Source organism: Gouania willdenowi, chromosome 16 (assembly GCF_900634775.1).
Source record: "Gouania willdenowi chromosome 16, fGouWil2.1, whole genome shotgun sequence".
NCBI classification, from domain to species: Eukaryota; Metazoa; Chordata; class Actinopteri; order Blenniiformes; family Gobiesocidae; genus Gouania; species Gouania willdenowi.
In genome coordinates, this window is record NC_041059.1 from 4,327,433 (window position 1) to 4,354,036 (window position 26,604).

General features: G+C 38.1%; 2 protein-coding genes across 2 annotated transcripts; one reads left to right on the top strand and one right to left on the bottom strand.

Moving 5' to 3' along the window:
* Nucleotides 1–745: 745 nt before the first annotated feature.
* yrdc (yrdC N(6)-threonylcarbamoyltransferase domain containing) lies at nt 746–8,030 on the top strand. Its single transcript, XM_028469908.1, has 6 exons — nt 746–995; nt 2,373–2,559; nt 3,723–3,837; nt 3,910–4,029; nt 6,078–6,208; nt 7,619–8,030. Exons 1-6 carry the CDS (start codon nt 821–823, stop codon nt 7,686–7,688), a joined length of 798 nt encoding a protein of 265 aa, XP_028325709.1. The 5' UTR covers nt 746–820; the 3' UTR covers nt 7,689–8,030.
* Nucleotides 8,031–10,827: 2,797 nt separating this feature from the next.
* Nucleotides 10,828–24,763, bottom strand: LOC114477550 (glycoprotein endo-alpha-1,2-mannosidase-like protein). The gene is made up of 4 exons (XM_028469907.1): nt 24,016–24,763; nt 20,575–20,684; nt 13,859–13,935; nt 10,828–12,298 (listed from the first exon to the last, which is right to left on the bottom strand). Exons 1-4 carry the CDS (start codon nt 24,548–24,550, stop codon nt 11,662–11,664), a joined length of 1,359 nt encoding a protein of 452 aa, XP_028325708.1. The 5' UTR covers nt 24,551–24,763; the 3' UTR covers nt 10,828–11,661.
* Nucleotides 24,764–26,604: the final 1,841 nt, after the last annotated feature.

Sequence of the window (26,604 nt, forward strand, 5' to 3'; positions counted from 1 at the left end):
AATCAATTTATAACTGTGTTTAGTAAGATGTGGCTTTATTTTCAGTTACTTCTCTAGGACTCACAGGTGATGTGTATCTGTACAATTAGGAGCGTAATTCACAGGGGGTGGACGCTAGGGGGCGTTAACCTAAGGAAATTGTCTCCCCGCCCCCTTTCCAAAATTCTGAAAATAATACATATAAATACTTTTTATCAGTATAGTAACGTTTGTTGACGGCACATAATAAGACCACATTAAAAATGATGTATTGTTTGGCAATAACTGTTACAAATAAATAAATAATAAAAGAATAAATAAATGCAGACATACATTTAAAAAATGTTTTTTATATTTTTTTTAACACGATATTTTTATATTAATTTGCTCAATTATGCATGTTTTTTTTAAATTATTTTATTTGTATGTATTTTTATTTGGAACCATCGTGACCCTGGGATATTAAAGAAATTCTGATTCTCATTTTATTTTTTGTTGGAATTCTGAGAATAAAGTCAGAGCCCGAACAATATCTTCCCTGCACCCCAAATTTTAATTTGTAGCTTCAGTATCATTAAAAGTGTTTGTTTTTTTTCTTTTGAAATAAACTTATTTTTATTTTATTTTATTTTATTTTATTTTATTTTATTTTATTTTATTTTATTTTATTTTATTTTATTTTATTTTATTTTATTTTATTCACTTAATAAACGCTGTGTTTCCGCTTTAACAAAGTGACGTATTTGTTTGGGGGCGGAACCCGGAAGTCTTCAGTCGCTCTCCCGGTTCGGTCCTTGCACGCTGTCTGTGAGGAACGAGCACATGCTGCCAACTGGACTTTATGAAGATAGTTTATAACTTTACTGTTAGACTCATTAAACTCAGAGAAACTCATTGTTCAACACCAACTCGTCAACTTGGAGCGGACATGTGTAAAGAGATGAAGACTAAAGTGCTGCAGCTGTTACCACCGACCTCCAACGGACCGTCAGTGGATCGAGAAACGAACCGAACAGGTAGAGAACCAGTCCGTCTGTAATTCGCCATAAGATAATGTCTTTAGGGACAATGGGACGCGGCTGTCATTGAATAACGTAAACATTACACTGTGTTACGTCATTTTCCGGTCTGGAGCCACATGTGTTGACTTCATCCCTATTTAATGTGTTTGTTTTATTTATTAAGTCATTTAACCTTTAATTTAAACGTGTACGTGATTAAGTTGATATGTTTGAAACATGTAGTGGACTGTAATTTGTCCTGCCAGTTTACTCTGCTTGTCTGATTCCTGTATTATTGAGGGTTTTCACAGCGCGTCATCAACCCGGAAGTCGCCATTTTGGAGATAAGCGGCGCCGGCAGGTTTACAAACAGCACAGAAACAAGCAAATCCCGAATTTTGAGAGGAAATGGTGAATTATTGCCGTGTTGTTGGCTGTACTAATCGGTCAGAACGTGAAAAACGTGGAGTTTTATAGACTGCCAAAAGTTATAACAGATCAGGGAAGAACAATGTATGTATTTTGTAGTCAGTAGTTCTACATCAGGAGAGCAGTGACATGAGACTAGCTCACCGTTGTTGCACCAGTTGTTATTGGTGTTTATGCAAACACCGACGCGCTCATCTCCCGTCTTACATTTAAATCCAGCTTCAGGTTCAGTTTGTTCTCCAGGGAGCAGACATTAGAACACAGGATGGAGGGAAGCGACGTTCCCTGAGGATTAGCTTTTAGCTTCGTTGCTAGCCCCGCTCCTGCTTCTGATCACACCGCTTGCGTGTCCTCCGCTGGCGGACACTGCTGGTACGAAACTCCGTTATTTTGCAGGCCGCTGAATGTAGCCGCCGTAGCAATCCGAGGCTCGAGGTCCAGAGTAGTCGCATCTAACGGACTATAACTGTTTGATTTGCCTGAATCTAAGATCGCCTGGTTGTCGTTTAATATTTTAGAGTAACTACGCTGCAGGTTCACTGTGAAGTTATTCAAACTGATTGAGTTATATGCCGATAAATATCCGTTTTTATGAGAACAGTCGGAATTTAGTAGATTAAAGTTGTAATTTTATTTGAAGTTGTAATTTTGAGATTAAAGTCGTAGTAATTGGAGAATAGTCGTAGTTTTGAGAATAAAGTCGTGATTTTATTAGATTAAATTTTAAGCATTGCATTTATTAACAGACAACTGTTCATGTCAACATCAGATCAGCGCATGGGGAAACACGTTAAACACAGGCGCTGTGCGTGCATGAGTGTGTACTTATTAATATACAGTATGTCATCACAGCAGTGGTACAGGAAAGAAACAATAAATATGAAAGATTAGAGACCAGCACTGTGTGTTTTCCCAGAAATAGATCATCATGTGTGAATGGTTATTCCCTGTGTTTGGACTCAGAGGTGCTGGAGACCACTGTGAAGGCCCTGAAGGAGGGTCACGTTGTGGCCGTTCCCACGGATACCATCTATGGTCTGGCCTGTCTGGCTCAAAACTCTGAGGCCATCAGGAGAACGTATGAGATCAAAGGACGGAACGAACACAAACCTCTGGCCATCTGTGTGGGTGAAGTCCAGGACATCTATGAGTGAGTCTGATCTACATTAAAGGATCGTTTTTTATACATGGACTTTAATGTGAGTCATCGTGGCAGCTTCGTTTAGTACATGTGACTCACATCCATCATATTCTCAGAGTTATGTTAAGTGACAGTTTAACACTTCCACCTGCTGTCGATTTAACACCCTGAGAAATCACGTGTCATTTCAGACTGACTTTAAAAACCCTCAGCAGTCTGTGTAGAAACTGAACTGTCTGTACGTTCTATAGATAAATATAATCAATAAATCAGTGTCGACAAAAAGTGTTGATTTTATTTGAAATGCACAAACTACAAATTTGTAATTTAAGTGGGGCCCTATAAAATCTGTCATGTTTTCCCAAATTTAATTAGATTTTTTTCCAATTTCCATGTTTTCCACATTAATATTTTTTTTAATTCTGTGTTTTTAGAAATATTTTATCAATTTTTTCAGAAAATATTAGTTTTTAACTCCTGCGAGGAAACAAAATAAACAATAATAAAAAAAAGAAAACCATAGTTAAACAATGTATGCCAAAATAAAAATATAAGTTAAAACCACGTTTAAACTACAATTCAAATAATTTGTACTGACATGGGTTATTTAGGGCTCTATAAAATTCATTACATTTTTTTTTTCAAATTCTGTTTTCCACATAATTTTTTTTAATTTTTTTTTTTTTAAAGAAATATTTTATCCATTTTTTCAGGAAATGTTAGTTTTTATCTTCTGCGAGGAAACAAAACAGATGATAATAAATAAATAAAAAAATAAAAAAAATGTTTGTCAAAATTAAAAATGTGATTTAAAACCATGAGTAACAATTAAAAGGTAGATAAAAGTTGTACTGCCATGGATTATTCCGTCTGCTTCTTTATAATTATTCACAATATGTCATATAAAGATGAATGAGAGCAGCATTAATGTCACCCAATCAATGGTTTACTGATTCTGAGCAGGTTTATTGATTAACTTTTGATCAACTTAATTTACAGTATCCTGATGACATCATTCCAGACCATAATGATTAGACAAAAATACATGGATGCGTCAGTTAATGTAGAAATGTATTTTCTTGAATGAACTAATCCACTGATCGTGTATTAAACTTATCTCTGAATTCTTCCGTTTCCAATCCGACCTCCTCAGTGTGATGTTCTGTGTGCAGGTACTGTCAGGTGAAAGTGAAGAAGGAGCTGTTGTCTGATCTACTTCCTGGTCCCGTTACGCTGGTATTTGAGAGATCAGAGCTGCTGAACTCTGACCTCAACTCTTTCACACAGGTGAGATTTCTTGTCAGACCGTCTGTGCGATGCGTCCGTTTGTTATTTTAATCTCCGTCTGTTTCTCCTCAGCTGGTTGGCGTTAGGATTCCAAATCACCACTTCATGCGTCGTCTGTGCCAGATGTGCAGGGAACCACTGGCTCTGACCAGTGCTAACATCAGCTCACACAGCAGCACCGTGGAGGTCAACGTGAGTCCATCCGTTTTTATTATTGTATTTAATAATTGCAAACTGTCAAATACATTGTTATCGTTGGAGTTCATCTTATTATTTTTCTTCCGCAACTTCTTTGTCGTGGAATCAAGGTTGTGTCAAAAACAAAATTTTCCAAATCTCTACGAATATTTATCGTACAAGTTCGATGCTTACATTTATGAAAAGCTCGTCTTAAGTGGAGTATTTTATTTAATTGGACCAAAACTGTACGACCTACCAGTAAAAAGATCAGTAGGGGTCAAAGTTCATGACGTCACCACAAAAAAAATAGTTTTTTTTCCTATAACATGGTCACAAATTGAGATCCAGTGCTCAGACTGGTACCATTGAACAACATTTTCTTACAATGTGTGACCTTCACCTTCGCTCAAGGTCATATTTAAGGTCAAGGTCAGTCTTCTGTTTTTCCTGCATTTTTACTTTCAATTTTATTAGTAAAAAAACATAAAGGGACATTACTCAACAACAAAATACACACAATATTTGGCATTTTTTTCAAATTGCCAAATAGATATTCACCTTGTGAATACAGGTCTTGCCCTTGTTAATAATCTAACTTTCATTTTACCAGAACCATCATTTTTTACGAGTGTATCCAGGTCGAGATTGGCAGCAGCACACAAAACATTGATGATACAAAATGTTCTTCAAATAATTAAAGAACACATGAAACAAAGTACATTAAGAAAAATTAAAAAAAAGTCCAGTCCTAGAATAAGAGCTTATGAAATGATTTAGAAAATAACTCCCAAGTAACCAACAGAACAACAACATACTAATGGATTTATGACAAGTTGATTTAACGTCTCATATTTAAATCATCTCTGTGAGGTTGAAGGATTCCATGAACATGGATCAGAAACATAAAATACATAGAAGCTGTTTTTGATCAGTTCAATAGAGCTCAGACTGTACTCTACATCTGAAGAATTGCCTCATGAATAAAGCTGAAAATAGCACAAAAGTAAACAACGCAGCAGAAACAGGATGTGTGGTCAGCGTGCGAGAAGGGTGTAAATAAAAAATCGATTTGCCGATATATCTCAATATTTCACCACGCAATTATTGTATTGGTCCAAATAATGTCGAAAGCGATTTTTTTAAAATCATGTTTTTCATCTGCATAGCACGTAAACGCCCCAGTCTGACTAGGTGTCAGTGAACGCACCATCAGACCTTGTTAAACTACCTCACTGCATTTTAACTGGAAGTTGATTGTCATTTATTTTCATAAAACATACTTTTATAAATGCATGTGATTACTTTTATTTCAGAATTTCAGAACTAAACACAATCCGAATCTGTTGTAGAAGCAAAAGTTAAACTTTGTTGAAAAAAGTAATTTGACAGTTTGATAAACATACGACGTGATGGAATTAGTTTAACATTTACTTGTTCTCACAAGTTTAAAAAAAAATAATGACATTAATTGTACATTTTGTACGTGTAAAAGTGAAGTTTATTCATATTGCGATATAGTATGGTATTGTTAAGTATCGGGATGTATCGTATCAGATTTATAACAGTTTCAGAGTGAGGTTATAGTACATATAGTTATAATGCAATGGTACTCATATTTTTGCATGATGTTTTTTGGTCTTGGGTTTTTCATTTTCGCCCAAGAATTTCCATTTCAGTGCATTTCTAGTATGTACGTATATTTGCATTAGTGCACTACAAATGGGATGGGACAGGACACACAGACAGAGAACATGAAAAAATGTAATTCTATAAAGTAAAAAAACATTAGTGGAGTGGTGGCCTCGTGGTTAAGGACGCTGGGCATGTAATCGGAGGGTTGCCGGTTCAAGCCTCACCTGGGCCGTCACTGTGGGATGTTGAGCAAGTCCCTTAACCCCGAACTGCGCTGCAAAATGGCTGCCCACTGCTCCTCAGGGATGGGTTAAATGCAGAGGACAAATTCCATTAATGTAATAACATACATGGACAATTAAAGGCGAAAGCCCCAATTTTTTATTTTTATGTAATTAGCTGCATTTTTTCCCCATTTTTTTGTGAAGGAGTTTCAGGAGCTCTGGCCCAAACTGGCTGTGGTGGTTGATGGTGGACCAATAGGAGACGAGAACCGCCTCGGATCCACAGTAGTCGACCTATCAGTGCTTGGCAAATACCGCATCATACGACCAGGCTGGTACGTTTGTGTTGGGTTTTAGTATGAAAAACACACCACACCTGAGCTCCAGTCCGCCTGCATTTTTACTCTCAATGCGATATGGCCGACCATGAGCTTGTCTGTCACTTTAGTGCAGGGGTTCTCAACCTTGGGTCGCGATACACCAGGAGGGGCTCGCCTGATGCCTTCAAGAAACTAAGAACTATTTGAATTTTTCGTCCCTATTTCTTGCCATATTTGCTCTTTTAATGCATTTTTGCTAAATTACCCCCATTTCTGACACCTTTCCGTACATTTTCAATGCCTTTTCTGCACATTTCAAGACATTTTCATGACTTATAAACCCCTTTTCCACCTAATGTTACATATGTTTACCCATTATTGTCACTTTTAACCTCTTTTTCATTATATTTCATGCTTATTTTTGCCAATTTCACCACAGTAACACATTGGCTCTTAATTAGTGATAATGAAGTACTTATTAATGCTTTATTTAGTACTTAATGATGCCTTAATATACACTTAATGGCAGTTTCCCAGTCCAAACAGGATTAGGGTTAACGTTAACCCTAATCCTAGCATGTTGAGATTGTAATTCATATACAACAACTTCCTTACTTACTAATAATAAGTAATAACTCTGAGGTTATTGAGGGGAAACTCTTAGTTAATGGCTTACTGGTTGTATAATAAGGCCATGCAGAATAAGGCATTAATAAGTACTTAATAATGACTAATTAAGAGTCAATATGTTACTAATTTGCATAATAATAAGCAACTAATTAATGGTTTATAGATGATCCCTAAACTAAAGTGTTACCCTAATTCTTCCTAGTTTTCTCCCCATTTCTGTAAATTTGAAACCTATATTGACACGTTGAACCCTTTTTCTGTCTGTTTTTGGCCACTCTAATTTGAGACTTTTAACCAATTTCTGTGGTTTTTAAAATCCCATTTCACCATCTTTTATTTTCTCACTTTTAACCCATTTTATTTGTGATTAAAACATGGATTTACATCGTTAAGATGACCATATACTATGGCCCAAATAATAATAAGCCTCCTTGTTAACAGTGGGTATTATTGAAATAAATAAGACAAACGCATCACAAATAAATGGATTTGAATGATTAAAAACTTTACCTTTAAAGTCACAGAGGTAAACACGTCGTCACGTTTCCCTGAGGCTGAAAATTAGAACAAAATAAAAACTTTGACTAAATGTTAAATGTCAGCTGAGCAATGTTTAGGTACCATATTTAGAAAAAAACGGAATCATGAAGTTTGCATCAGTCACAGACTGGTGAAATGTGTATATCCTTTTCCCTCTGAGCGACACACACACACACACACACACACACACACACACACACACACACACACACACAGGTTCATTAAACAGGGAATGACTCCAGACTCTGTTTGCAGTGCCCTTTCTGCCACGGTTGATGTGCTGGAGCGTAAATATGGACTGTCAGAGGACTCGGGCACAGATTGACCTTTGACCCACGAGCAAAACCAAACGCTAAGACGCACAACCAGCTGAGACTCTGGGCTGCTTGGGGAACAGGAGACTTCATTGGTGGAGTCCCAAACCACTGGTGGAAGGCTATGAACTGTGGGTGCACTGGACTGGTTTCTTATTTTTCATGGGCAGACGCGTTTCAGGACTTGTCTGAGGAACTGTAAATAAATGTAACTTTTATTTGATGGCAGGTCATTGAATTAACAACCCTTTATTTATTATACATCAGGCACTGCTGTTGTCATGTGTTTCCTTTGATGCCTGATCATAAAACCGTGTAAGATGAACAGCCTCAATAAATATATTTTCCAGGTTTTTTTTCAGTGTGTTAAAGTTTTCACACAGTCTCTCACGTCTTTATCCACCGTTTACAGTCAGAAGTGATTTTACTGTGACTGTCGACGACCACAGAAAACAATGTTTAGCCGTGATTTAAAATCTTTTTAACGTTCAGCTCAGTGACCAACAATAAAAACCTTGTTTTAAAAGATTATTGAAAAATTAGTTTTATTCTGCAGTGGCATTTCATGTTTGTTTGTTTTTTTTTTCTTTTTTTTTTTTTTTTCACTTTGTTTGCACATGCTGTTGAAGGTTAACACTACAAGAAGTGCAATCTTTTAACAGCAATGCATATTTTATTATTGCAATTAAATAAATGAATTTATTTCATTGCATAATTGTGACCATCACCAGCCCTCCCTAGGGAAGGGTAAATACTTTATTAAAGGGAGGATGTAAAAGAGAGAGGGCAGTGTTACACCAGGGTGAGGGGGGTGGGGGGGGGGGGGGGAGTTAACAGGGAGGAGGGATACAAGATAGGAAAACGAATGGGTGGGGAATAATCAATAAGTTTCAAGTGATGTGATGTGAAATTGTGGTTGTGTATATTGTGCTTATTGTTGTGTTATCAAGCCAGTTTGGTGACCAGTGTGCGGCTTAGGAATAATGATGGTGGCTGTGAGCAGAGGAGGAAGTGAGTGGAAGTTACATAAAACAGGTATTTGGGAACAACGTGTCTATGGTTGAGCCCAGTATGAGTGTTATCCCACAGCCCGAAGCCAGTGCGTCCATGACAAATGTGATTCCAAGAGCCGCTACTGCAAAACCCATGAGCCGCCCCCGGGCCCGAAGAAGCAGTCGGGCCAGCAGAAAGAGCGAGAGATCTAGGGGCCCCCGGCGACCACCCCACGGCCAAGCAGCCCCCCGAACGCCCCCAAGGTCCCAAGCCGAGAGGCTGCCTCAGTCATGCTTTTTGACTTACACACACATTTATTTATTTATTTGAATTGTTTTAAATTTAAATTGTACTTTTTATTACCCCAACCCCCATTTCTGCCACTTTAAAGACAGTATTGACACTTTCTGCAACTACACCAAACTTGCCATATTTTAACCTGTTTTCATCACTTTTTTTGCCATATTTTTGCTCCTTTTAAGTCACTTTTGCTACATTACTCCCATTTCTGACACTTCTCCATCAATTTTCAATGCTTTTTCTGGCACATTTTCATTACTTATAAACCCTTTCCACCACTTTTCTCCTTAATGTCACATATGTTGACCCATTATTGCCACTTTTAACCTATTTTCACCACATTTCATGCTGATTTTTTTGCCAATTTAACCACTTTCACCATTTGTCATGCCTATTATTTGCCAGTTTAAACTAATTGTTCCAATATTGACACTTTGAACCCATTTTACCACTTTTTCTCTCTGTTTTTAGCCACTTTAATTTGCAACTTTTAATCAATTTCTGTGGTATTTACATTTCACCACCTTTTCCTCCATTTTGGGCCATTTTTCCACCCATTTTATTTCTTATTAAAATGAGGATTTCCATCTTTAATATGACTATATATTCTATTGCCCAAAATAATAATACACTTCCTGGATAACAGTGGATATTATTAAAAAAAAAAAAGAATAAATAAATGTGGTTATCACAGATTCATAGAACAATGGACCATCATTTTTCTGACTTTATGGATGGACCCTAAAAATCTCTCCCCTTTATTCCTTCAGCTACAGTGGGGGTCCCTGCTCTCTGGAACCTTTATTATGGGGGTCGCGAAAGGGCTGAAAAGATTGAGACGATAACATTTAAGAAGCACTTAAAGGAAAAGCTTTTCTTTTGGACCTAAAGTATTCTTTTTGAATGCATCTGGTTAGTTTACTCAAACTTAACACACCCATCTAATAGCTTCTCTTTGGTTGGCTAATGAAATAGAGACAAAAACCAGTCAGTAGTGGACCAAAGAGGAAGCTTTAATTGCTCAGATTGTTTCTTAAAGTCCTTCCTTTATATTTAATGGAATCACTTTCACTCATTATGTAAAAGTATCTGGTAACGTTACATTAAAATGAAAGGTTTTAATTGTAAATATTTTTTAGCTGACCTTGCGTAGCTTCTCAACCTGTGAATTGACTTCAGCAGCACCTGAGGCGTCCATTCAGGTGTTATGCTGCGTTCGATTGCACTCGGAACCTGGAAAGATCCGGTTTATCAACTTAGACCTCCGGGGTAAATGTGTTTTATTCAGTGAGCTCAAAAACATGACTGGTTTGATGTTTTTTGAGGTGCAAAAATGCCTGCTGGCGAAATATATATGAGCTACTTAAGGGTAAGAGAGGGAGAGAGAAACGTCATATACTGTAGGTATGATTTGAATGCAACATAACGCACAATAAACTGTAGAAAGAATACATTCAACTATACGCCATCACTACTTCCACACAGCAGTGTTCAAATGAACACAGTGGGTATAAGTCCAGCAAGATTCTTTTTTAATATGTTAACGTTTTAATTTTTAGAACAATTGTTCCTCGGGAAATTTATTTTGATCTTCTGATATGTTTTGAATGTCAACTGCCAGTCTTCGTCAGAGACGTCTGCTGATCGCTTTGATGTTTCCTTTGAAGTTTCCTTGACTTCCGCATAATTCCAGCAAGATTCTTGCTGATTCGTCTGTTGATTCACAATGGATTTCCTGAGGAACAGTTGTCTAAATAAATGAAGCCATAACATATCATTCAAAAGGGAATTATTTTGTGGAAGTCAAAGAAACATCAAAGCAATCTGAAGACGCATCTGACGAAGACTGGCAGTTGGCGATCGAAACATGTAAGGAGACCAAAGTAAATATCCTGAGGAACAGTTATGGTATTCTACAATTTCATTAACAAACGTCAAATGAGACGACACATGAAAGAAAAAGTTGAGGAGGAAGTGACTGTTCACATCTCACGGTGTGAGCCGCCATTAACTGGATTTTGCCCGAATTCCCGAGTCGGGATCCTGAGCTAAAGGGTGATTTTTTTTATTGCACTTTTCTAATTCGTTCTGTCAGTTTAACCGGGTTCTGAGCGCAATCAAACACAGCATTTGAGGAGGTTAGTGCTTCTCCTTGTGATTCCTATTTCTCCTCTGTGCAAAAAAAACCACCAACAGTCTTTGTTGTGGCAGTTTTGATGAATGAGGCGGAGTCGAGCTTTAAGGTTGCTGGTCAGATGCAGACACAGGGTTTATTATGTCAAAGGGTTTTGGGGGAACAGACCGGTCTGTGTGTGTCTGAGTGAATCTGCTGCTGTTCGGTGCTCTCAGGGTTTTGTATGTTGCTGATAGCGGTAGTCAAAACATAGCAGAGACCTTGGTGAATGCTATCAGTGTGCGATGGTATCTGGCCTGCTTAGGTCAGTCTGAGCAGGAGAGAGTCCTGACTAGAAGCTAGAAAGAGGAAGTTGAGTCTTCTCACACTTCTGAGCTCAAAGACGAAAAGATCCAACATCGTATAACTTCTCGCGATCTGATGGTTTTATTCCTGTGGACGAGGCTTGTGTTGACGACTCTCTCACAAAGCCCGCCTCCTCTGGCCACAGTCACTGTTTCCTTTTCACATTTGTTTATTCTTCCACACGGTCACTTCCACCGTGATGTTCTGAAAGCTCACATGAGCCACTGCTCCTTCTCTTTGTTGAACTGCTCGGCCCATCGTCGCGTCAGCTCTAGGTAATGATCGGGTCCGTGTGGTTGGTAGTCCAGGTAGACGTGGGTGGCTGTTTTCTTGGGCACTGCCCGCTCTATCTGCGTGCCCTCGTGCCACTCGTTAAAGGACGTTATGGCGACCATCTCTGGACGCACGTTGAGCGCTGCCTGCAGGGCCGTCTCGTAGTAGCGACCGTTCACCCTGTTCCGTGTGTTGTGGTTGTTCCACGGTCGGATGCTGGTGTCGATGTAACCCGGCCCCACGCTGGGGATGAACAGCAGGTTGTTTCCATCGCAGAAGGCTTTGATAGTCTTCCAGTTCTGGTGGGAGGAGCCAAAGGAGAACCCGTTGGAGGCGAAGTAGGTGTACATGCCGTCGAAGCCGCCAGCCAGGATATCATGCTTGTGACGTTCCTCCACGATCAAGGCGATAAAGATAGAGTCGTAAGCGGAGTTGCGTACGCTGTGGGAGCCGGTGGGGGATAGAAACTCCGACCAGGACTCTGGAGGAGTTAGGTAGGAGTCGTAGATGTAGAATAGAGGAAGACTCTTTCCTGTGCTAGACGTGAACTTGTAGAAAGCTCCATGGTCTCCATACCTGAGACAGAAGATAAATACAAGGTTGAAAAAACATCAGGGCTGTGTCTGAATAGTCCCTCCTATCTCCTTTCCTATCCACTTTTCCTCAACCCATGGAAGTGTTTAAGTGGCAGCCATGATAAGGAGTGTTCCAATTCTATAAAAGCTAAGGAAAGGAGGCTCAACGCTTCCTTCATAACCTCCTTTAGTCTAGGAAACACCGATGCATCCTTTAACAAAGGAGACCAGATAATGCTGACCCACCAGTCCTTGCAGAGACAACATTTAAATCAGGGGTGTCAAACACATTTTAGTTCAGGGGCCAAATACTGAGCAGTTTAAGTGGGCAACAGATTTTAGGTGTAAAAAGTGCAAATTCAACATTAATGTGCCTGGTTTGCACTTCCACGTATAAACGATATAAAGTGATAAAGTATGTAAGTATATCAGTTTCTGCAGGATCTTCACTTAAATTTCCCTGATTTGGGGAATTTGGGAAATTTCGTGGAACAATTTTAGGAAAATTTAATTTTGGAATTGATTTTGGAAAAATGTAGTTATTTCAACAATTTCAAATTAAAAAGTGACTGCTGCCATGTGACATAAGAACTGTAAAACAGCTCTGCAAATGTTGTTGATTTTTAATAGATGTTTTTGTATTTGGAGGGCCTAAGATATCTATAACTGAATTAGTCATTTGATGTCATTTTTACTTTCTCAAGCGGGACAAATTTGATGCTCTGAAAGGCCAGATTTGGCCCCCTGGCCTTGAGTTTGACACATGATTTAAAGGGACTCGCTCATCCGAATGTTCATGGACTAAAAAGGGATCAGAACACGTAAGTTACCAATGCAATAATGTGCTTTGAACAGCTTTAAATAACCTAAAACCATGGGGCAACTATGGCTCAGTGGTAGAGTGGGTCGTCCAATAAGGGGGTTTGAATCCCGTCGTTGTTGTTGTGTCCTTGGGCAAAACACTTCACCCACATTGCCTAGTATGGATGGTGTGTATGAGTGTTGGTCGTGATCAGAGGGGCCGATGGTTCACTATGGAAGCCTCCCTCCTGTCAGTTTGCCCCAGGGCAGCTGTGGCTACAGGAGTAGCTTACCACACTGTGTGTGGAGGGAAAGAACAATGCACAACAATGTAAAGTACTTTGAGTGTCTAAAAAGTGCTATGTACTGTAAAATCGTCACTCACCGCGCCGTCAGATTTTTCCGTGATTCCGGAAAAGTGGATAGGAAAGGAGATAGGAGAGAATATTTGGACTTGAATCAGGGCAGTTTGGGGCAGATGGAAATATATTTGCTCCACCACTGTAGCAAAACTGTCACGTTGAGTTTATTTCAAAATGTATTTTGACTTTGCACACGTTTGACGGAGCTCCTTTGTTCACACCAAAGCACTTTGACTGAATTCATAAGTCATGAAGACCTTACGTAAACAGGAGTGCAGCTTTAAAAGTATTTCAGTGTTAAACGTCACTTTTCCCCTCAGTGCATGCAAACTTGATGCTTTACTAATTGAAGTGACAGTGCATGCAGCACACACACACGCACACACACACAGTCCAACCTGTCGATAATGTACTTGACGTTGTCGTGCACGGTCTGGTCGTTGCGTTCTCGGTATGGCTGGATATGAAAAGCGACCTGGGGGAAAAACACACAGCTTGTAAGTTTCCATTCAGATGATGCACTTTAGGTAGAGTCTGAGTTAGCGAGCGCTAAAAACCAGCTGATTCACCTCAGGCCACAGTCTCATAAAAGGACTGTTTAAAGAACGCCTTTTGAAAGATATCACAGTTTTTATCATGGACTAGTTCTCTTTTTATTTTTTCAGGAGATTTACTTTGATCTCCCGACATGTTTCCACTGTCAACTGCCAGTCTTCTTCATGGCGTCTGCTGATCGCTTTGACTTGTCCTTGACTTCCGCGTGATACGTTGTTTGTGTTGGAAAATGACAACAACAACAACTCGGACGGCGGTGTTGCCACGGCTGCCAAACAGCAAACATGGGAAGCAGAACAGGCGGTTCAGTGAGGAGAATCCACAAAGCCAATCCTTCCATTTGTACCAACAATGTTCTGACCTTACCTTTGCTGAAGCTCTGGTGGCTCAGGTGTTGGTCTCCATCTTTTAAAAGCTGTTGTTTTTCCCTGGTCCACTGCCAGGGAAATGGAGTTTCCCTGTGAACATGCATAATGCAAAGTCACTGAATTCTCTGGCTGGGCCTTTGAAATATTCAACCTGGGCAGTTTTTTTATGTGCAGTGCAGGCAACTTCAAATCCTGCTTTTGTTCCTCTGTGACATTTGTTCATCAATAGTAATAACGTTTTTTAACAGAGCCGTTATCTAGTGTTTTACTCTAGACAACACTAGAACAGACCAAGACTGATCAGAGTCTAGACCAGGGACGTCAAACTCATTTATGGACCAGTTTTAGCTCAAGTTGGCTGCAGATCGTGGGTGAGGAAAAAAGCATTTTCAACATAGTTGTTTTCTTGTTTGTACTTCAACATGTAACTGATAAATACAGTATGTAAAGCACTGACAATAATAGGAATCAAGGTAATGAAAATCAATTGATAAATCAATGAATTATTGTTGATTGTTTGAACAATTTTTGTATAATTTTGTGGGATCGTTTGTGAAAAGTTGCAGCATTCTTTCCACAATTTGAGATTAAAAAAAATTTAAAAATTGCTACAGTCATGTAAAATAAGCACAGGAAAATTATGACCCTCTATATACAGTATATTGTGGAGTTTCATTGAATTTTTGAATTTGGAGAGACTGACACATCTAAAAATAATTTTTTTACAAAATTATAGTTTTCCATTTCCACTTTCTCCTACGGGCCAAATTGGATGCTCTAAAGGGCCAGAGTTGGCCCCCGAGCCTTGAGTTTGAAACATGTTGAACAGTTTAAGAGCCTTCTTTTTCTTTAAGTTTAGTTTTCTTTAAATTACATTTGACAGACAAAAACAAGGTTTTCAAAGTCCTACTAACCACGGTTTGTACTTTTAATTTTTCAGTTTCATTCCTTTGGAGTTACTTTTAAAGTCTACATTTCAAGTCCAATATGTCCTTTTTAAATACGCTTTAAGTCTTGACCTGCAATGAAACAACTTGAGTTTAATTTAAGTTTCTATACAAAAAATTGTTTTTTTTGTATAGAATATTGAATATTAAAAAAAGGTTCCGAATAAATGACACCTGAACATATTCAAAAATAACTTGCTGGAATTATTACGCAGAGGTCAAGGACAAATCAAAGCAATCAGCAGATGCCTCTGAAGAAGACTGGCAGTTGACAGTCGAAACATGTCTGGAGATCAAAGTAAATTTCCTGAAAAATGTCTGAATAAATGAAACATAGACAAAATGAGCTTCAATCAGCTTCAACCTACAGCAATTCTTCACGAACTTCTTAAATTCATTCATTAGGTATAAATATTATGATAAATCATACCCATTAGATCCAGACCTCGACCCTCTACGCTAAAACACCACTGCCAGAAAATGTAGCAAATTTTCGGATGACATTTTCGTCCTGGAACGACCCGTGTAAGATTAACGCCGAGCACGGAGACATTTATCACCGTCTCCAGCAGATGTTGACGTGATCCAACTGAGAGATGAAAGTCGAGACCTTTGCAACAAATCAACTTCACTAATATTCACACAGGCGTTCAGACCCAGAGACGCAGAAGTAGAAGTCGAACGCTGAATGAAACAAAGTGTTGCAGATGGAATAACGAGGGCACCCATGGGCCCTGTTGTATCCCACTGAGTACATGAAGCTTTGTGACCCATTTACTAGAACCTTTACAGTCCCTCTGGGTGCACAGCGTTCACGAGTACATATTGAATCAGACCACCCATGTTTTTCACTAATGCGTCCCCCCCCACCACCACCACCATGTCTCCCTCTATCCCCAGAGCAGAAGGACTGTTTCAGCTCCACTTCCAGCTGAGGTCAAGCAGCAGCTCTCGTCTCCTGTGGAGGCTCTCACACTCACACAATGTACACGCTGTGCGTGGGTGAAGCTGTACTAATGTACTACTTATATAATAATAATAATAATAAAACAAAAAGAAGACGTTAACGATATTTGTGGCTTGTGTTTGTCAAATTTTCAATGAACCATGTTTTATTTGGTTGATTCAGATTTTGTCTTTCATATTTAATTAGCCCTCTGGTTCTATGTTGAGTATAAGGCCAACTTTTATTCATTTATTTATTTATTTGTTTGTTTGTTATAATAATAATAAAAAAACAAATCAACAATTCAAATCCGGGGTATATATACAACAGAAGTTTAAATAATGTCCTTTTTATTATAGCAGGTTTGCAGCTTTTAATTGTCTGCTAAGCAAATATTGCACTGCTTTTCGAACACCCTTGTTATCACTTTATTATATCTTGAATTCATGTTTTAAATTGAATTGTTTTTCTTCACATTTTATCTTTTTAAAGCTGCAGTATGTAGAATCATGAGATTTGTATAAAAACAACCACGCTCCTCCCTCCCCCTCCCTGTTTCGAAACCTTACCAGGCACAACTGTTCAGCTTTTAGTGACTTTTTTTCTCAATAGAGACCAGTGACAAATCTAGGGACTTTATCTTGTGTTATTGGAGAGTTTTCTGATGTTTTAGAGACAGGAAAGCACTTTGTATTTACTCTAATTACCTCACAGTAGCCGCAGTGATCCCAGCTCAGGTCAGAGCAGACCCACACCACTCCGCATCCTGACTGCAAATTAATTACGTACATGTATGTTCTCTCCACCTTGGATAAGCTTCTCTTAGGTTTATACATGATTTATCCCATCTGTTTTCACGCTCCCTCTGACTCAGTAGATCTCCGTTGAGTCCGTTATGCTCATATATTATGTATATATATATATTATGCCTTTATTCTGTTGCTTCTCCACGTAACACCACGATGGGGACTTCTCCTGCTGGAATGTCCACCATTCACTTCTACTATTGTTGGTAAGTGAACGCGCATTGTCTTTAGTCGGGCAGCCAATAGTAACGCCTTAAACATCTCATGGAGCGCTCTGTAAAAAGTTTTTTGATTGGCTGAAATCTATGTTCACACTCCTGAATTTCTAAAGCTTGAATATGAAGCCAAGAGAAGGAGAAGAGGTCCAGAGACCTTTCAGAACACTTTAAATTACAATGTAATCAAAGGTTAGGATGGATTTTTGAGAAAATAACACCAAAACAAACTTACATACTGCAACTTTAAGGTTATGTTTTTAGAAATAATGTTTCCTGTTTTCCAACGAGAAATCATTTTTCATGATTCCTGTTTTGCAACAAAAATGTACAGAATGAAAAATATATGAATATGAAAATATACAAATGACAACAATGACTCACAAACACTAAAATAAACAAAACAACAACAGAAATGACAGGGAAAACACAAAACAGCAATAAAAACACAAAAAAACACAACAAAAACCTTCAGATTGCTCATTATGCTAAATGCTAACATGCATGTTGGTAATGTGGCCCTCAGATCAGATAATTATATGTTTGTAGCCCCCGCTGTATTGATGAAGTGTTGAAGTATTGCTGTAGGGCTGAATCTCTTCGTCATTCACCAAAATAAATTATCATATTTTCCAGTCTTATAGATGCTGAATAATTACTTTTATTTTGTCATTCTTGTAAGATTTTTCCCTTTTGAACAAACTAAAAAGGAAATCATTCCTTGAATCTCCTCCTCCAGCTTTAATCTGGACTTGTAGGCTCTGAAGTGAAACGTATTCAGATTGTTGTTACACTGAGATTATTGTGCAGTTGTTTGGCATAAAAACATGTCTTTGCACACGTCTGAGTAAAGTAAAAATGTTACGCTAGCTGCACCAGTGAACACAACAAAGCCCTGAATCAGACGCAGTCTATTAGCTTCTCGTCAGCTCTGTGCGTACTGTGAAAGCCCATCAGCTCAGTGTTGCATGCCTAATCTTCGCACTCTCGTCTCATTCTCGGACAGATACATTATATTATATCTTTGCCTCAGGCCAAAAACAGAACAAACACATTGTGATATAAGATCTGACAAGCTAGCAGAAAAACCCACGTCCTACATCAGCGATGTTCACAGAGTGAACGTGGTAAATATGTGTCATGCTGCTGGAGGGAAATAGAAGATTTCTACCTTCACATAAAGAAAATAATATTAGAATAGTGTGAAAAATACTGTCAGATTTTCTGTCTTTTCAGGTCATTGACATCCATCTTTCTTTGCTTCAAACTGTAATTAATCACAAGCCCTTTTGTTCAGCTGGAGAATATAAATTATGGACTAATTTAATCCTTGGCCAATGTGGTTATTAAATTAGCATTATTGATCCTGCATTAGCTGTAATTTGCATGAGCTTATGCACTATTAGTACTGTATAAAATACCCAGGGAGTTATCCTTACTTACAGTATCACCTAAAACATGGACAGTGAGTTCAAACCAAACTATGCAGTTGGAAGAGCAGCGAGCACATATATTTGTTTACATTAATGTCTTTTTTAGTTGGTATTTTGTTGATTTACAACTTTTTTTAATTCAGCTTAGTGAGAATGGAAAGAAGTCAAGACTTTACTTTATTTATCTTCTAGAAAATTCCCAGGCAGATACATCCTTAATTTTTGGTTATGTTCTGGTTTGTTTAATTATTTATTTATTTATTCTTAATCTTATTTTACATGCTGCTCCTGTCTTGGCCAGAACACTCTTGAATAAACATATTTTTATTTCATTAGGATTTGTCTCTTTGTGTGACATTTTACAGTTTGGAAAACAATCTTTCATCATTTACCAGTATATTTGTCATCATTTGCAGACCTCTGAATGTGGTTAAACTGGCAAAAGAATAAACATGAAATGTGGTGAAAAGAGGTTAAAAGTGACAATAATGGGTCAACATATGTGACAGTAGGTGGAAAAGATTTATAAGTGTAGAAAATGTCTTGAAAGTGGAAAAAATGTTCAGAAAAGGCCTTGGGATTTGATGAAGTGGCAGAAATGGGAGTAATGTAGCAAAAATGCATTAAAAGGAGCAAAAATATGGCAAGAAAAAAGTGATGAAAATATGTTAAAATATGGAAAGTTTGGTGTAGTTGCAGAAAAAGGGTAAAAATGAGCTCAAAATGTAAAAAAAAAAATATTCCTAATTTCTTAAAGGCATCTGGAAAACCCCTCTTAGTGTCTCATGACCCCAAGGTTGATTAGAACCATTGTTTTATACAAATTAAGTAACTTCAGGAGAGCATTTTTCATGATTTCGCTGACGTGTATCTGAGAAATGTTTTTAATGCTCTGAAGCTTCCTCTTAATATTTGATCAGCGTTTATTACAGTGACAGGATGCAGAGGAACGACAGCTAAGCATTCCATCCATTATGTCGTGTTTCCAGCCTAATTGGCAATTGTTCATCTTCTCTTTCTTCTTCTTTGCTTTGCCCCCATCCCCACCCCCCACCCCCCACCCATCCATCAGCCACGCACTGTTAAAGGGGGGAGCAAAAGGTCCTTTAGGAGAGCTTTTCTTCTCTGCCTCATTGTCTACTGACAAACTGCCTTTAGTCATACATGTTTTTGGGTCACAAATGTTTTTATGCTCTTTCGGTAAACAAAATAATTTTACATCGGCATCTTTAACTTTTCTTGATTATTTAGAGCAACCAAAAGTAGCACAAGTTGTTATTTTGACCAAACAGCTGATAAATGATCTAAAAATCTGATAAATGATCTAAAAACATACAACAAATACTGTGTTTTAGTCTTGTTTTTTAGTCTGGTTTGTATAGTCAAATATTAAATATTCCATTTTCATGCAAAAATGTTTTTTTTAAAACCTGAATTTACTTTAATATGTTATGGTTTCATTTATTCACACAACCTTTTTATCGGAAATTTACTTTGATCTCCTGACATGTTTCAGATTTCTTCAAAGGCGTCTGCGGATCTCTTTGATGTTTCCTTGACTACTGCGTAATAATTCCAGCAAGCTCTTTTTGAAGAAGACTGGCAGTTGACAGTCGAAACATGTCAGGAGATCAAAGGAAATTTTCTAAAAAGAAAAAATTGTCTGAATGAATGAAACCTGAACATATTATTCAAAAAGAAGAGAAAAATGACTTTCTGGATTTATGAATTTACATTGTTTGATTTATTTTATTTTCTTAAATGAACTAAATGTTACTTCTCCACTTCTGCATTGTATCTGCTGTGGATTTCCCACTACTCGTCGAGTGTCAGAACGCTGTTACCTTGAGGTTATGTCTGTATGCGGCATCCAGTACGGAAGGAACCAAATCCTCTGCAGGTTCTCCGTTGTCATCAGCTAATCCTGGAGGATACCAGGACAGAACCAGTACTCCTGAAGACACAGAGACATGAGCTTAATCATCCTTCCAGGTAGTGCTAGATTTATATCCTGGTAATGATATACAGTATACCAGGGATCTGCAACCTTTACTTTCTAAGGAGCCATTTTGCTTCATCTCACCTGGATTAAAGTCCTCCTGGAGCCAAAAAAACACCTTCTCAGTGAAGACAATACAGTGTATTAAATTCTATACAGTTAAAATTATATAGAATAATGTTCAATTTAATTTGATTTATATTGATCATGTAAAGGGCAACTTAAAAACTGTTTAAAATCAAATTTAAAAAATGGCATCAAGAAATAACACAGTATCTTGCATCTTCAAATTCTTATGCATCTTAGTTTACAAGAACATGTTATATAAATAATATTGTTATTAGTTAATGTATTTGAAAGGCTAGAAAAAGTAACTTGAATTTGTTATACATGATCATGTGATCAACACATGCTAATTTATCATTTCTTGCCACACATAAAACATACATATTTAACCTGTACATTGGTGGTTAAATGAATTTGTTCCCACACAATTAAAATCTCTATTTTCTTCCAGAATAGTGTTTTTATTGGTTTAGTTTCTTACCAGGGATTTAAAACTTAAGGTTAGTCACAGGTGCAGGAAAGTTGATGGTCTGTAGATGTTGCAGGAGGTTAAGTAGGAATGTGCTGAGTCATTGCACAACGGGATTTAGTTTTAGGTTAACACATTGTTATATCTTGACTTTATTTGTCATTAATCATTAATAACCTCTGTAAAAAATATATATATTTATTTCAATAGTTTTTTTTAAAGCTGTAGGGAGCCATTGCAGAAGAGTCAAAGAGCCACATGAGGCTCCAGAGCCGCATGTTGCAGACCCTTGACTCCCGAGAATTCAGTCAAATGACTCGGTTCCATCGAGTACAAAAAGGTCTCCGAGAAGTTCTTAACATCCGCTCATAGAATATCCATGTCAAATTACAGCCTGATTCAACAAGCATTAATGGAGTAGTCATTTGAGGGGCCCTAAATTTGCGGGTGCAAAAACCAACATTAATGCCCACTGCTATCGTTATAAAACCGTACCTGTAGTGAATTTTACTCGCAAGTTCCATTAAAGATCTTACTGTATATGATATTAGAGGTTTTGTTAAGTTCTATTCTTTTAAAGTCCTTCTAGAGCAGCAGGAGATAAATTAACACTAACATTTGTGTGACACGTTTGCAGCTATTTATGAAAGAGTCATATTGGCTGTAGTGACACAGTTTGTAACCAGACTAATTGATGATTCCGGTCGCTCCGAGGGAACCCAATGTTAATGTCAATTAACACACAAACATTTTTGTAAAAGAAACACTTTTTTTCCACTATTTTTGGGTCTTGTGCCATTGTCCTTTTTTCTACTTTTGTCTATCTTCTCCTCTTTGAGGCTCTTTTCGTGCTCTTCTGTCCTGTTCTGTTCTGTAACGCGTCCCCAGTTGCTGCTCAGCTTCATTTGATCTATGCCCACTTCTCATTTTAGGACCATTTATTACATCTTGTTTGGAGGCAATCCCACTGCACAGTTTGACTGTGCGACAGCTCATAAATTCCTGAAAAGAAGTGCGTGTTCATCGTCTGATGCTTGGCACCAAACCGTAGCTGGCACATCAGCTCCTGCTCTCACGGCTAATTCATTAAACTCACGTTCTGTGGCTTTGGGGGACAATTAGATTACAATGTCCAATCATGTGCCTTGTGTATTAGGAAGTGTACGACGCGCGCTGGCTGCATTTTCTTGATGGGAGCTCTGGGAAAGATGGCAGAAAGTCTGTCATCGAATTAAAGAGGGATCTCAGAGGCTTTGGCTGGAAGTAGCATCTCATTAAGTGGATTGTTTTAAAGTGAACGTGGTCCATCTGTTTAAGTGGTGCTGATGCATGTGATGGTGTTGGATGACCTATACTGAGTCAGGGCTCAGAAACACCAGGGCCTATCATGTGTAGCCTGTGCTGATGGACAGACAGACGTGGGTGTAACCTGACACTGGACTACAGACAAAGGCTGCATCCTAGAGAAGGACATCAGTTAAGACGTATAATAAACAAAGGAAAAACACTGCAGTCTCCTCAGGATCGCTGGAACAATTTTAGCCAAATGTTGCAAAATGCTACCACTCAAATATAAGGCGGTGTTGTAAATGCCATGCTAACGTACTACTCATACTAAGTCTGATGTCAAAATGAGTATGTACTGCGTTCACATTAGATAGTATGGAAAGATTGTAGGGACATTTTTTAAGTGCGCACATGCGGCCCTCTGTCTAATTTTAATGTGGCCCCAAATTACTATACAAAAAATAGAGTAAAAGACAAGAAAACCACAGAAAATACTACAAAAAGTAACAAAATGACAACAGAAATACACAAAATGACTCCAAAAGAGATTCATTTTACAGGAAAAATACACAAAAGAAATGCACATAATAAACAAACATACACAGAAGGAAAGAAAAACACACAAATTACTCTAAAAACCTTTGTATTAATGCTCAGATTGGTCATTATTCTGAAGGCTGACTTGAATGTACATAATGTGGCCCTTCCATCAAACAAACACATTTTTATGGCCCCCGATCTGATCAAACTTTCCCCTCTCTGGTTTAAACGAATGTGTAATGCACATCTGTCAAACTCAAGGCCCGGGGGTCAAATCTGGGCCTTTAAAGCATCAAATTCGGCCCTTAGGATAAAATGAAAATGACAGAAAACATGAATCATTGTGTAGAAATACCAAGTCATTCAGTTATAGATACATCAGCCCTTGCAAATACATGAATTCAATGAATATCCACAATAATTGCCAGGACTCACAGTTTCCCCACGTTTTTAAATTATCACATGATGGCAGCCATTTTTAATCACACATTATTGTTTCAATTGAAAAATGAATCTTTATCTTTTCCCAAATCGGTCACAAACTCAAGGAAATGTAAAGATTGAATATTGTCTGTAACATCCATGAATTAAATATTTCTATGGAGGAATAATGTTGAAATTGCTCGTTTTCCCGCCTAAAATTTGCGGCCAACTTGAGATCAAACTAGTCTGTATTTTAACCCCTGAACCAAAAGTAGTTGGAGACCCCCTGGTGTAACGGGTTATGTGTTGGTGAGTGTGGCTATTAAACGTGTCTCAGCAGAAACCGACGCTGTCCGGTGGACACGTGGTGCTGAAAAACGTCTCCCACAGACGGGAACAGTAAGTTTATGCTGAGAGAGGCTGGATGTGATCAGTGCAGCTGCTGACACACTGAAACACACACTCAGCTCTGTGCGCGTGTGCGTGTGTGCGCGTGTGTACCTGCTGCAGAGGCTCCGATCTGCTCCATGTGGGACTCCAGCACGTGCGGGTCCCTCGAGCTGTACGGGTTGAGTTCCGGGTAGAAACTGGAGCCGATGTCCTCGGGAGGCATGTGTCTACCCCGCGGGTAGCTGGAGGCGATCTTTGGGTCCCAGTGCGGGACCAGGATGTGGTCCCAGTGGATGTATTTACCGTCCAGGTATGGGTTCCCGTACCACGTGTAGTAGAAGATGTGGACGTCGTAAAACACGGTGCCCTCGGGGCCAAAGTTGGACAAAACTTCTTTAGTTTTAGCTCCAGGTCCAAGACCAGGACCAGGACCAGGAGCTGGTGCTGGCGCTTGTCCCAGGGCGGAGGAGGTGGTGCTGGATCCCCGCTCCATCTTACTCCTGATCATGGACATCAGATCCAAACCCGGAGCCAGATCTGAGAATCCGTCACTGGGCTTCATGGTCCTCAGAGCCATCAGGGCCCCAAAGATAAAGAGGATGAAAAGAAAAAGAGCCACACATGCTTTCCTCCGGAGTCTGGCCATGGCTGGAACTGGGACCAGAGACCTGGAACTGGGACAGGGAGCACAGAGACACTGGTTCCACCTCAAACCCTACAAACACTGCAGAACAGCCCGCATCGCTTTAGAGGAAGTGGTTTGTTTTCCTCTGCAGGGAGGAATCCTCCATCTTTCTAACTTTCCTCCCTCAGCATCACGTCGTTCATCCTGCCGAGGATCCACATCCACCAGGACTCACGTCAGAGTCCTGACTGTGCACGAGCTGTGCTTCCTGCAGCTGAGTGAGTGAGTCCCGCCCACAAGCAGCACGAGGCACGATGACGGTGATGATGATGATGATGATGATGTCTGAGAGTTTTAGATGTTGAGGAGCCGATGTAAAAACTCACTCACTGTTTTATCATAGCCGACATATTTTAAACATTCAGTTAATTTTCCTCTCATTTTGCTCATTTTTCTTTCATTTGAGACAGAAATTCATGTAGAACAGCCTGTTCTGTGAACATAAAAAATAAATCATAATGTAAATGTCACATGTAAATCTAAATGTTCAATCTCAATGTTCAATTTAAATGTAAATCTAAATGTTAAATCTAAATCCAAATGTTCAATTTTAATATTAAATCTAAATGATCAATTTAAATTTAAATCTAAATGTTAAATCTAAATCCAAATGTTCAATTTTAATATTAAATCTAAATCATCAATTTAAATGTTAAATTTGAATATTAAATCTAAATCTAAATGTTATATCTAAATGTAAATTTTAAATTTAAATGTTAAATCTAAATCGAAATATTCAATTTAAATGTTAAATCTAAATGTTCAATTTAAATGTTAAATTTGAATATTAAATCTAAATGTTAAATTTAAATGTAAATGTTAAATCTAAATCTAAATGTTAAATTTAATTGGTAAATCTACATCTAAATGTTAAATTTAAATCTAAATGGTGATAGGTGGTCAAGTGTAAAGCTTAATGTTTAGAAATCATCTCCACACACCCCACCCTCCAAGGTCTTCTGCATCCTTAATATCTTCATCACTGGCAAAAGTGAGTCGACATCAGTGAATCTATGTCTGTTAAACTGCCTGAGGTCCTCTAAACATTTAGCTTTACACTTGGCGACCGATTTAACATTGAGATTTAGATTTAATATTTAGATTTTTATTTACCATTAAGATTTAGATTTTACATTTTGATTTACATTTAACATTTATATTTAACTTTTACATTTAGATTTATTTTTAATGTTTACACATTTTTAGCAATGATTATAGAAGATGCTGTTTTACATGAATTTGTCGCAGATTAAAGAAAAATTAGCCCAGTGTTCAAAATATGTCGGCCATGTTAACAGTGACCAAGTTTTTACATTGGGCACCGCATAGTTCACAAGGGAAAACATACAATAATAACATTTTCTAATAATAATAATAACAACAATGATAACAACAACAATAGATTTGTATCATGTTTTGCATAAAGAAAGATTATGAATAGAAGGCTGCTTTAAAACTTCATTGGCTTACATTTAAATAAAATGTGAGGCCCAAAAATCATGATTAGATTATTAAATGTGGATTATGGGTCAAAGTTTATATTCTTAAGCAGAATGCAAAAAATAACTTAAAATTCTTAACCCTTCAATGTGAGTTAGTGATTAAAACTGTGGACATTTGATACAACACACGCATTCCTCGCCACTGTGCTGCGTTCAGGTGCTGCTGGAGATTCAGGCAATGTACCATCATGTGTTTAAAGCTTGTTAGAACGCATGGTAAAATTAAGGATGCAACATTCACGTTACAATTGTGTGGTAGAAAAACAAAACGTTTGTTTCCTAATTTACAAAAAAGGTCTTATTTAGTGTTGCAGGAGGCAGGAACTCAAGGTGACGCTGGTGTTGGGTGGAGTATAAAATGTCCCCATTACAGGTCACACATTCAAACCTATATTTATTTTGGGAGTGCAATGAATCTAATATTTGGTGCTAACCAAACACACCAGAGAGTAAATCATTGCTGCAAATTTTGCACTGAAATAAAGAAGATATGATGTGTAAAGTTTGTAAACC

Excerpts from the sequence above, each read along its gene's own strand:
- yrdc (XM_028469908.1), top strand. The coding sequence starts at position 821 with ATGAAGATAGTTTATAACTTTACTGTTAGACTCATTAAACTCAGAGAA. Across the intron at positions 996-2,372 it reads TCGAGAAACGAACCGAACAG|AGGTGCTGGAGACCACTGTG; the intron begins GTAGAGAACCAG and ends GTTTGGACTCAG. Across the intron at positions 4,030-6,077 it reads GCAGCACCGTGGAGGTCAAC|GAGTTTCAGGAGCTCTGGCC; the intron begins GTGAGTCCATCC and ends TTTTTTGTGAAG.
- LOC114477550 (XM_028469907.1), bottom strand. The coding sequence starts at position 24,550 with ATGGCCAGACTCCGGAGGAAAGCATGTGTGGCTCTTTTTCTTTTCATC. Across the intron at positions 13,936-20,574 it reads CATACAGACATAACCTCAAG|GTCGCTTTTCATATCCAGCC; the intron begins GTAACAGCGTTC and ends TTTTTCCCCCAG. Across the intron at positions 12,299-13,858 it reads GTCAAGTACATTATCGACAG|GTATGGAGACCATGGAGCTT; the intron begins GTTGGACTGTGT and ends CTTCTGTCTCAG.